Source organism: Limulus polyphemus, unplaced genomic scaffold, assembly GCF_000517525.1.
Source record: "Limulus polyphemus unplaced genomic scaffold, Limulus_polyphemus-2.1.2 Scaffold1684, whole genome shotgun sequence".
Classification (NCBI taxonomy): Eukaryota; Metazoa; Arthropoda; class Merostomata; order Xiphosura; family Limulidae; genus Limulus; species Limulus polyphemus.
The window spans coordinates 97,656-110,988 of record NW_013667294.1 but is presented as its reverse complement, the minus strand read 5'-3'; the positions used below and the strand labels follow the sequence as shown (position 1 = coordinate 110,988).

The 13,333-nt window shown below is 33.4% G+C and overlaps 1 protein-coding gene and 1 non-coding gene across 7 annotated transcripts in view; both read right to left on the bottom strand.

Moving 5' to 3' along the window:
* Window positions 1-13,333, bottom strand: part of LOC106464548 — a 63,788-nt gene that overhangs the window by 26,320 nt on the left and 24,135 nt on the right. For 4 of the 6 annotated variants that reach the window (XM_022392279.1, XM_022392280.1, XM_022392277.1 and 1 more), the window contains 3 exons: window positions 3,907-4,110; window positions 1,395-1,532; window positions 207-353 (listed from right to left, as the gene is read on the bottom strand). In XM_022392279.1, coding sequence (XP_022247987.1) covers window positions 207-353; window positions 1,395-1,532; window positions 3,907-4,025 — 404 coding nt within the window. In that variant the 5' untranslated portion in view covers window positions 4,026-4,110. Of the gene's footprint in view, window positions 1-206; window positions 354-1,394; window positions 1,533-3,906; window positions 4,111-9,552; window positions 9,846-10,908; window positions 10,930-13,333 lie in introns of those variants that run through there. The other 2 variants (XM_022392281.1, XM_022392278.1) reach the window with 2 other exon arrangements.
* On the bottom strand, window positions 3,610-3,682 carry Trnar-ucu. The gene has a single exon. It is a non-coding gene; the product is annotated as a tRNA-Arg (tRNA).

Here is a 13,333-nt window from a genome sequence, read left to right as displayed (position 1 = left end):
TCACGATGCTCCAAAGGATCAATGAACTCCACGAAGTGAAGGGAAGATCTACTAGATATTAATTAAATTATAACTATATCAATTCATGTGAATATGACTGAAAAATTTCATTTTTTCTGAAAAGGTGGTGTCTATTTACTTGTGACCACGCTGTGTACACATATATCATTGTCAATTATAAATCAAATATAGTTTATCTTACTCACATCTTAATAAGTTTTTCTTTATGAAGAATTCTTGTTGCTAGAGACCAGTGGAAGTGGCAGATGAGAATAAACTGAATCATTTTTATATAAATTGCTCCAAATTCTAACCATGGAAAGTCGTGAATAGAGATCATCCATTTCGGTCCTCTGATTTAAAAGGAACAAAATGACTGATTTGAATTCTAACAGAAAAGTATGGACACCAACTTTAATGTGATCAACAGAAAATATTACATGAGAGCATAAGAGAAAGACAATCTTAATATGAATTTACACATCTTATAATCAGAATAAAAAAATTGGGCTAACGTTTTTTTTAATGTTCCAATTGTAAGATAAAGGTTTTCTGACTAGAGTTGCATTTAACTGGAATAAAAAAAAGTAGCATCTTCATAAAATGTGCTAAAATAATAATTTAATGTTTGTTAAGGGGAAATAACATGCTAACATGATAATTTCAGTTCTATGATACCTAATCATTAATACAAGGAAAACTGTAATGAAAGTCTTATCACAATCTGCATAATTAGACAAAGCTATTTAATACGTGACAATATTTTTCATTTCTATCACCTGTATTCTTGTATCCACATCTGGAAGAACTTCTGTAAAGGTCAAACTTTATAGTCTCAACTGTCTACATACTAAATAAGACCCTGTTATGTAAAATTTAAAACTTGTTTATTGTTATTGTTGTACCTGATGATGCCATGATAACATGGTGAAACATTGTAAATATAAATATTATACTCTGTATATCCAACAATAAACAAGTTTTAAATCTCTATGTACTGTTTCTATATTACAAAGTAATCAAAACCATAATCTACTTTAAACTTACCATAACGTAATGCCATCTAGTGACAATAAAAGAGATTCAATAAAATGATACTGATCTTTATTATGGTTATCAAACAACAGCTTCGAATTATGCACATTACGTTCTCCATAATAAATGAAAGAAAGTTTGCAATGAATAGAAAATGTCTGAAATGGTAAAGTTACTGTAGTAAAAGTGGTTTATTAGAAATGTGATCAAGTTTCAGTGGAATCTTGTTGATGTAAAAAAAAATGTAGATTTTAACATATTCTTCTAATAAAAAGAATACATTTTAGGCATTTGAACCTTTCAACACAAAAATGTAGAAATCCACAACCATTAAAATAAAATACCTGTGTAGAACTTACAGAAAAGAAACTTCCACAGTGGCAAAGTAAAAAATCAGATACTGATGAACTTGTGGATGATGGAGCACATGAAGTCGAACAACACGATGAATGCAAAGGACAAGAGTAATGAAATCTAATGCTGCAAGTATTCCACTCCTTCACATATTCAGTTTCAAAGAAAAAAAAATCCTAATCAGTTCTGCAAAACTATATAACACAAAACAGTAGATAGATTATTATTAATTTGTATAATTCCTTTCACTTGTGCAATCTGCAATATATATATGTAACAAAAAAATACAAAATTAAAGGTTAAATATGTGTGTGAATCAATACTAATCAAAGTAATATGTATTTGGGAAAAAAATAATTAATGTTTTATTCCATTTGGTGTACATAGTTTTTTGAAGTATTTTTAATATTTTAGTGCTTTGAAGACTATAAAAATACTGAATAAACCAATTTCAGTAGAGTTGGATATAAGACTATAATTCCATAAGCTTTCTTCTCTTCAATTACACATTAGACCAGTGAGTTTAAGAAGGCAGTTTTTTTACTGGCATCTCTCATTCTTTCTTTAAGTATTAACTGGTTTGGTTAGAGTTCATTAACACTCAATGTGTTGTTTTTACTACAATTTGATGTACCACCATTCATGGATTTATACCAACAACATATGTTATCTACAATCAATTTTATTCAAAGCAAACAAGTATATTTTTTAAGAATTAGTATGAAGCTGAATCACAATATGAGTCAGCAATGCTTTCAACAAAATTATCCATCACTCTTAAGAATTTCAAAATCTCATTTTTACCGTCCTGCCCCTAATTAACTCCCCTCTTTAATTATTGCCTCCCCCAGTATTTTTATAAAGCTTACCTTGTGTGACAGCAATAGTAATCCAACATAAAATCCACTTTTATTACTGTAATTTTAATTTGATAAAAAGGAAGAAAAACACACATACATACACACATACACTTATTAAAACTGAAATCAACAAATCACACGTGAAAAATAAAATCCAGAACTGCAGAAATACTATAATTAGAGCACCCCTTTCCAGTTTGCAACACCCCTGGGAGCATTAATTAGGGGCAATACAGTAGTTTTTGTGCTACTATAGCATGCTGTCTACAAAAATATTTACACTATAGTGTGCAGTCTACACAGAAACTATCATCATCACCATTTTAATGGTTCACTAAAAGATAATTTCTTGCTAAGTGATTTATATGTATCCATGTTTTTGTTCAGCAAATAATAACAATTTAATAAGTTGTGTTCCAAAAGAGTACCTTAAATTTAGGTTATAATTGTGCTAGTTTTGATTGTTGGAATTTATTTCATTCCAATTATATTTGCCTCCAAAACATTATCTAATGATATTTTGTACTTTATTAGTTTAAAAGCATTATTTATAATAAATGGCACCTATTGCAAGTAAGAGAAAGTTAAAACAGTGATGACGATAGTATCTGTGTAGACCTCATGCTATAGTGTAAATATCTCTGTAGACCAAATGCTATAGTAGCACCATAGTTTCACTATGAGGCTATTTGATTTCAAGTGTTTTAGTTATTTATATTATTTTAGCTAATCAAAAGATGCTACTTTGTAGTTTACACAATCTTAACATTTATTCAAAAGCTTAAGTTTATAAAATATTACTATTTTATTGCAAGCTTTACATTTTATACACCTGCTTCACTAATATGCCTGACACCAGATTCCAGTAATTAGAAATGTGCAACACATATTGCTGAAATACTAGTTAATTTTCAAGACAGTTTAGGTGGAAAGTAAATGCAATTTTAGGAAAATAAAAAAATCTGTATTATTTCCTATTAAAACTTTTCATAGGCCATCAACAAGAGAAATATCTACATGTTTTCACATTACTGTACACTTAACAAAAAGTTAACATTTTAAACAATATCTTTATTAACATATTTTGACTCTAAAAGAGTTAGGCACTATTAAACTACATCATTCAATACGTAATAATAATAAACCTTCACACTTACAATGAATAAAATTATACTATACACATTCATAAGTATATGTACATTGAACTTCTTTATTTAATAATAATAATAATCCCTGTAGACTCCCACTGGAACATAGGGCCCCAACAACACCTCGCCGACGGAAGTTGTTGTTGCAGTAATTTTTTAGCCCAACCCTCCTCCTTTCTCATTCTGGACTTGGGACCAGGCAATGGTGGTGGCATCCCTGCCGGGGAACGAACCCGGTACCTTAGGATTAGAAATCCAACGTGCTATCCACTGCACTATAGGGACACGAACTTCTTTATTAGGGAAATAAATCAATCAAGTTTATTTTAAACTTATCAGAACAGGCTCAGCCTTAAGTGGATTTTAGTGAAATTGTGAGGTGCTTCTACTCGTTGAAAAAGGAATCTATTATTAGTGTTAATGAATTACAAATCATCAAAAATATCCAACTGATAATATGTGACATTATTAACTATAATATAATTGACAAACAGTGTTTAAAAACTTACCTCACACATGCAACTGTGTCATATTCACCAAAACATCCTTTCACTGTGACATCAATGGTGAAGTTCTTGGAGTTTGTCCCATTGGCATCTTGTGCTGGGATTACGTCTATCCAAGACATGATTCTTTGGGTTTACGCGATGTAATCATGCAAAGTATTCTTACCAACTTTCGGAGATATTGAAACTAATCTGCCTCACAGATAACTATTAGAGGTTAAAATATATAACATGTATATTTACAAATTCTTATTGAACTAAGGGTGACATAATTTATGTACATTTAACATATTTTTTTGTTTCTTGTTCTAAATTTACAATAGCTGTATTTAAATGGGTCTTTGCAAGTTCAAAATCAACAAAATGGTTTTGATATAGGTAAGCACAAATGAATGAGTTACTGCTTAACTTCTACTAATAACAATGATAACTTAAATCTTACCAGGTAAATTAAGTTCAATAATTGAACACTGAAAATTCTATAACAAACAAAATTTGACAGATTTTTTTTTTAGAATTTTGCATTTAAAGCTAAAACTAATAATGTACTAACAATGCACAATCTGGATTATGAGCACATACTGCATTCTACAGATGAAATGTTTATAAATAATTCAATATTTTGTACACACTTTCATAAGTTTATTTTCATGAATAAATATAGGTGACTTCAAAGACTGCACCAACACAATCAAACATACACAAAAATATTTTTACTCTTGTTTGTTTACAAAACATATTGTCTTGTACATTTGAGAAAATATAATTTTTAGACTTAATAATAAGTTAAAATGGTAATCTCTGGGTGAATAGAAAGCTAACATTAAAAACACTGTTGGATTAAACATTTTCATTATTTACTTCAACTTGAACAACTACATAATTCAAGCAATGTCTCTCAACTGACAGAAATTGCCCAAAGATGTAAAAAATTCTTTACTGGACATAATTTCTTAATTATTCTTATAAAGAAAACTAGGTGAAGAGAGGGTAAAAAGAATGTGTATATTTGTGTATGTACACTTGAATTATATTTTCTTTATAAAAACTAGCAGAAACACTGCCCTATGAGCAGCTGTTTGTGCTAGTAATTACTAATTGTAGTATTTATACATCATTGAAAGAAATTTAGAAAATGTTAACATTTTCTAAAAAAGGATTTTTCTGGGAGTACTGCATGGGAAAAGTGTTTGGATTGTGCTCTTTAGTCATATACAACTCATTGCATCAGAATGATTCAATGTAGAGAGCTCAAATTTTTATCAACTTTACTGATATAAACTGTAATGTTTTTATATATTAAAGTGCTACACTTTATCTAAAAAATAATAGCTTTTTTTAAGAACTCCTGTTTCTCAGTACTACATTTAAAAATTACATCAAAGATATAATCAAACCCTCACGTACAGTCCTAGTGAAAGTTGTGTTCTTATTGTGAGGAGAGTACTTTTATCTAAAATTGTGTTCTATTATAAATAAATGGTTGTTGCACACAACAGTTATTTTTCTACATAAATTTTGAGTAACCAATGTGTGAAATTTTTTTATAGTTTTGTTTGTGGTGCCATTCAATAGATGGCGCAGGATCTTGGTTACATACATAGATACTGACATACACTCTAAGTCCATTATAGTAAGATATGCAATCGAAATTTACCATTTACCTTACCCGAAAATGTATTTCAGAAGCCAAACCTTTGTATGAAACTCCCACCTTGTGTATAATAAAGTGTACTGCATCAGTTTATAATGCAACCAGCATTAGATTACACCCCTCAACCAATAGAAGGGTGACGCATCCTTCATACACAGAACTCCCCTTGAGAACTGAATTCAAACTTAGTTTTACCATGCATTTTTGAAGCTCAGAAAATGGGTTAACTTCACTTTTTATTTAACTGTTTTCAAGCCTTGAGCTACTTTGTTGTAGCCATCATATTTATTAGTTTTTACCATTTTCCAATTACAATTTCTGAAACAATATCTTTACATTTCTGCACAAAATAGCTAGAATCCAACACTGATGTGGTGGAGGAGCCAGTGCATTTATCAAAGCCTAGATGAGCTTCCTTCAGAGAAGGTGACTGAAGGGGAAAGTCTATGGGAGTTTGACACTTTATAGTGGGGGCTTACTAGATAAGTAACACTCATGGGAGACCACATCCATCTCACACAGGATATACTCTTCATCAGGATGAAAGTATAAAAGGTGGAAGGCTAAGCTGATGTGTCACAAGGATAGGCAAAAAAATGCATGATCAACCTAGCATTTACACATAACTAGTCAGTTAGACATGAGGTGTAATGTGGCTAAGGCAATGATCAGACCATACAGTTTGGTATGTGCTCTGTCGTATCATTTACTCACCGTAAGTTACAGGAATGGAGACATGAGTTCCTTTCTATCATAGAAGGAGAACACATTGCCCCATCCGGTTGGCCAATCCACCATGAAATTGGCAGATGATATAAGTGGGAGTGATCTGCACTATACTGAAATGGACATCCCTGCTCTACTTCCCACCACATTGTGGTGCCCACTCAGATAATCTCTCCAGAGGGATTGCATAACTGGTGAGGAACTCTCCAAGTCGATTACCTCAGCAACTAGGAACTGGTAAGTGGTAAGGGCCTCCTATGCTCCACTTGATGATCAGAGGGAGGAATTCATATTGGAAAGCCATCGGAAAGGTGCCTGGGCCCAATCAGACAGATCTAATCACTGTAAAGGTTTTTTATTGGAGAAAGTGCAGTGGGTTACCATGAAACCAAATTTGAAAAGCTGACACACATGAACTAGAGAATTGGGCAGACACACCCCTGGTACTGGTTTTTTCCATGACAGAACATGGAATATATGGTCTGGAATGGATAATGAACTGTATATATATACCATCTCAACAGTGGGCACTTTAGGAGCCAGGGTGGATGGGTTTAATTCTTTTCACGAGAAAAAAGCCCTGGAGGGGGGGCAAAGGACCCTCTTGATGGTTCTCTCATCTAAAAGATTTGATACTGTGGCCTCAAGATGCAGAAGATGCTAAAGACTGAAAGGGAGAGAAAAAGAAGACAGAAGAGGAAGAGATGAGAAAATCCTTCTGTCAGAACTGGAATGATCCACCAGACAACTACAAATGAGGTCCAGGGATCTGCAAACAGAAACATGGGACTTGAGCCAACTGGGTAAAAAGAATATAGTCACTGATGGAATGTGTGATGATATTTCGATCTGTACAAATCAAGCTATTAGCCACTAATACAGGCCTTGACAAATATTTTCAGATTTAGGAGCCAGGTCCAATATAGAAATGTTTTGGTTGTGTGTTATGATATGAAATATACAGTTTGACACTGAAAAACAAAAGATTCATTTTTAAACTTTATTATATAACATATATTGAAGTTAAACCTCAATAAGTGCAATTACTAACCCTTCCACTGCTGCTGGGATGTATATTTCCCAGTGCTCCCACCCCCTCACACTGCAACTGGGACAAATGTTTCCCATTGTCATTCAAAGTTGCCACGTGTGATGTATGGGAGTAAAATGAGTTGTAAAGTATTTATTGGCATCCCACCTAATATTGATATATGGTTTCCCTAAATGTTTTCCCCTTAGACCTTTGGTAACCAACAAGATACCTAAGCAGAATGTATAACAACTGTGTGCCAACCGTGTCCGCATCGCTAGAGTGGCGAGTAGTAACCCTAATTACTCTGTAAGTATGCTTGATGCACTCGACTCAGATAGCTTAGATTAGAAGATAGTGAAAGAGAGTAATGTGGTATTCAAATGCATGATGATGAACAAGGAATGAGCCAAAAGGATACTAGCTTTCCATCTAGTGATGATAGTCAAAATGATGAATCTGGACCCAACATAGGAGGGTGTAAACAGCATCGAGAATGGGAAACATTTGTCTCTGCTGCATTGTGAGAGGGTGGGAGCACTGGGAAATATATGTTCCAGTTACAGTGAATGGCTAAAATAGTATACTTTATAACTGTAACTTAGGTGGATTCTTGCACTGAATGAAAGTAAAATAAAAATAATCACTGTGATATTGATAGGCCAAGCAGGTTGTTTCAGATTAGGTCTAATCTACTCATCACTACAACACTGTACAATGATAAGCAAGGGCCTTTTGGTGTGCCTAACCTAACTTCACTACTGTTTGTACTGGAAACTAGGGGCTATATTTATTTACTTTCACAGCAACGTGTACATGCTAATGAATATATGATATCAACAACCACTTGATAGTATTGTCTGAACTAACTGCTTTTGGTCCTGTATGAGTCTAAAGACATGCACTGATTGGTTGATTTGAGAGAAAGAAGAAAAACAAAATGGCATGAAATTAGTAACATGTTGTGTAATCACAGCACTTCATTCCAGAAAAAACACAAAGAAGTGCTGAATCTGCCATTAAAATCCTAGAAACAAAGTTTGCTTTTGGACATAAAGAATGCAAAAAATAGTTCCGGACCTTGAAGAGTCGAGAACTGTTCTAGATTTGAGTTCTATTTATCATATCAATATGCAAACGAGTAAAATGGGAGAAAATAATAGGCACCACGATGACATTTTTAGTTGCCGTGGCAACCTGGTACCTGGGATTTGTTGAGACCTGCACTAATAGAATGATAACTAAAGTACCTAGTGTTTTTTACTGTGTATATTAACAAGAAAAACTAGAATAATTAAAAACAGGAAAATATATTGTAGCTTATCCATGAGTCTTCTCCATCCAAATTTTGTGAGACATTAAGCGTTGATAAGGAAGATAACTTTTAAATTACTTTTCATTTTACCAATATTTATGAAAACAACTCAGTGGAATAAAATACTAATAAATGAATGTATAGTTAAACGTTTATGACACACAACTTTGTCCACACACACTTTGATAAGGTTCACAAAATAATTGAAAATACTAATTTTGATTAGTTGATTGTTTTCATGACATTAAAAAATTTAATTGTAATTTTGATTAACTGATTATTTTACACGATACTAGTCAATGTGATTGATGCTCATATTTTATCCACTATGTTAGTGAACAGGTCTCAGAATAATTTAATTCATGTGAGCTCACACCCTGATCTGTACAAATCAAGTTAGTACATGTATACATTGATGCAATGATATCTAGTATTTTTCCATATGTATATTAACAAGAAAAATTAAACAATCAAGTTCAAGGAAATACATGTAATCTCTGAGTACACACTAATAAAATTAATATAATCAGCATATCAAGATATTTACTATAATGTTTCAGATGAAAAACACTGGTTTACTCTTTGCTTTTAGAAAAGAAAGATGCAAAATCATCTAAAATTCAATGACACAGTTGAAATTCACACTAACCAGCAGCAAATAAGATTAAGTTTGATAGATTTGTGTCCCTATCACTGTAAAAGTTATAATTCTCCATGTACTCCTACTCCTAGAAGCCAAAATATAATTAAATATTCAACATTGTTCTTTATACCATGGGATAATTTATCTTTATTCATTCCATTGTTATATTTTCCTAATCTAGTTTTTGATTTACATACAAGTATTTATGCATACACACCTACATGATGTTAGCTAACAATTATTATTTTAATAAACTAATAGAACTATAAATTCCACTATACCTGTCACTGATCAAATGCTGAGAATAACTACATTTCCAAAACCGTTTTAAACGGTGGAATTCTCTATCCTCACACACACAGCAAATATTTCATGTTAAATACAGTGATTTATGTTTAGCTATTACTTAGACTTTCAGTCCAGTGCTAGCCACAAATGAAGGAGAAAACACAAATTTGATGCATCTTCTACACATGTACCACCCAAACAAAACTATCCAGTACACATGTACTCCGGTAACACTGCCATCCTATAACCGTATAAGTTGAAACTATAACTTCATATAAAACCTTGCGAGGCCTCCCACGCTCACCCATTGCGCAGCCCAGCACCACATGTACAGCACGTGCTCATCAGTTAGTGGGATTGGTTTTCGGCTCCAGTATCAGGATGTGTTTCTATGACAACCGTTTTGTGCATTTTCACTGAGATCATATGTTTCGTCACCTTTATAATCGAACACGTGCACATAGCTGGTTAGCGCCCCTCATAGCCTGGAGTACCAACTGAACTATTGCACCATCAGCTGTTGTTTCTATTCGCCTGCTGTTCACGAAAATTCATTATTTATTTTGCAACCCCGATATTTTACAGAAAGATTCAGTAACATAAAATAAGGTCGTTGACCATTTCTTGAATTACTGGCAGATCCATAAAACTACTATTAAAAACAAAGTATTAACTCCACAGTACTGTTTGAGAGCAACTGTAAAATTCTGATCATAGTTCCAAGTTGTCTGACCAGTTTCGAGTCAGAATCTATAATATTAAGGGACACTTTGAACTGATAATACGCATGTATATTTTTAACAAGGTCAGGCTCCTCGCAAAACCTAATGCATTAGAAACTGAAAACAATCGCACATGTATGTTGTTTTTGTTTGTTTAGGATATCCGCACAAAGCTATACAAGGGCTATCTATCAGTTCCGTTCCGTCAGCATCTTTGACTTCTCTTACTGAACAGTGTGATCTGACTGTTACCCATATAAACACCCACGGCCACGAAGTGTGCAGCGCGTTTCTGCGGCAACCGGGCGCGAACTTTTAGAAGAGCTGCTACAAATACAATAACAATTAATAATAAATAGTCTTACTTACGATTGGCAGACAAATTATTGGATTTCATATAAATTACTAATTATGATACACCTGAACATTCAGCAGTTGCATGTTTACAGAAGTTCCCAATACCATGGCTTTGAAAAGGAAATTAATTTTGTTTCAAACTTGTTCATGCAGGCTTTGAACATCTTTCATAGTTTTACTTTAACTATTTTCTTGTGTTCATTTTCATCGTGGTTTACAAACATCTATTTTTTAAATTAAAGATTTATTATTAAAATTTAAAACACGTACACATTTACCGTGATGTGGCACATTAATGATGAACTTTGTCAGGTTTTTGTATGGGCCGAATTCTTTACAGTAGGTGTCTGTGACTTATTGGAGATTAATTTTAACTATAAAAAAACAAACAAAAAACAGCACACAGTCCAGTTGTTTTAAAAGAATACGTTACAACAAGCCAAATGTATATGCAAATGTTCGTTACATTGTTAGTTATCACATCTGTATCCAGAGCTTTAAATAATCGTCTCTTTTGTCGTCAGAGTCTATACAGGCTGGTTCAGTTGCTTTAAAACACAATTTGACGAGAATAATTATTCTTCCTACTCTGTTATTACAGGGCCTGGCATGGCCAGATAGTTAGGGCGCCTGACTAGCAATCTGAAGGTCTCGGATTCAAATCCCTATCCCTCCAAACATACTTGCTCTTTCAGCCATGGGGGCATTATAATGTGACTGTCAATTCCACTACTCGTTGGTAAAAGAGCAGCCCAAGAGTTGGCGATGACTAGCTGCCTTTCCTCTAGTCTTTTCCTACTAAATTAGGGATGGCTAGCGCAGATAGCCCTCGTGTAGCTTTGCGCGAAATTCAAACCAAACTGTTATTATAATACAGTCTACGATAATTTCATTTTAAAATCACCACTATAACTGTTGGTTACAATGGTTGTATCCAAAGCTTTAAATAATTGTCTCTTTTTTTCGTCAAAGTCCACACGGGCTGGTTCAATTACTTTATAACACAATGTTCGACGATATTACACTACTTATGTGACGCCAAAACATGTCAAAACGTTGTTAATATATGCCGCTTCACCGCAATTTTATGGTTTAAATTGTTTTGAATTTCGCGCAAAGCTATTTGAGGGTTCTTTGTGCTAGTTATCCCTGGTTTAGCAGTGATAGACAAGAGGGAAGGCTGCTGGTCAACGTCTCCCACCGAGAATTCTTGGGCTACTCTTTTACCAACGAAAAGTAGGATTGACCGTCACTTTATAAAGCCCCCACGGCTGAACGAGCGAGCATATTTGGTGACGGGGAATTTGAACCCGAGCCCCATAGAGTTTGAATCGAGTGCTCTAACCACCAGACCATGCCATGCGACTTTATATTGGCTTTGGTTGTCATGTGGTTTACTGATTTACATATTCAAAACTGTTTTAATATAGCGTACTCAACTTTCTGTAATATTTTAATAGAAAACCAACCTAAAAAGGTTGTTCTTAGCGTAAAGCTACACAATGGGCTACCTGGTCTGTGGCCACCACGAGAATCGAACCCCGGATATTATCTCAAACTTTCAACTGAGTCACCGGAGAGCAAATGTAAAAATCTTAAGATATGTTGGCTTACACTGTGTGCTAAATACAAAATTTATTTAGAGAAAACCAACAAAAAAAACCATCGAATTTTTAGGTTACAGGTATTCACTAATAATTTCCAAGGTTGTTAAATGATTACTTATAAGACGGCACATTTATGTGCATCATAAGCAGCCTAAAATATGTTTCAACTCTTTCAAGGTTATGGGCATATTTGCCAACCCTCCTTTAAGCAATGCCATGCGAGTCTGGAATTTTGTACCACTATGATTGTTTGTTTGTTTGGAATTAAGCACAAAGCTACACAATGGGCTATCTGTGCTCTGCCCACCACGGGTATCGAAACCCGGATTCTAGCGTTATAAGTCCGCAGACATGTCGTTGTGCTACTGGGGGCGTACCAATGCGAAGAAAGAGTATTCAATTCAAAGTATTAAAAGTTTACCAGTTATAAGTTTTAAATAAATAATGAAATATTAAAACGTGCTTTTGTTTCTATTGTGTACTTAAAATAAAAAAGTATACCAGTTATAAGTTTTAAATAAATAATGAAATATTAAAACGTGCTTTTGTTTCTATTGTGTACTTAAAATAAAAATTGTTACTTTGAGAGTCATTTATCTATAAATGTGACAATGAAAGAGTTAAATGTTTTAACTGATTCGGTAAATTTCATAGTACCAAGAATAAATTTTATATGTTGTAGGAAAAACAAACGTGGTTTTAGCCCTATAGACGTGGCCAATTTGGTTTCCTATCCTGCATTTAGAAAACAAGCCATAACAAAAGAAAGGATGCGATTTTGATAATCTTCATCTAAATGTATTTTTCTATATGAAATTTTAAAACAACGAAAACAAATACACACTGTATATGTAGTTATTTGTGCCGAAATACAAATTAGACATCCCTATTACCAAAAAAACTTTAGTATTTATAAATCAAACGTTCAATTTAGTTTCAAACTCACAATCAAACGAATAATGCTTGCAGACGGCTTTAATGGATAATGAAGAAAAACTTTAATATAAGTTAACATAACAGTAAATGTACAACGTTTCGACAAGGTTTTGTCATCATCAGGTACAAGTAGTTTAAACCAACACAGATAT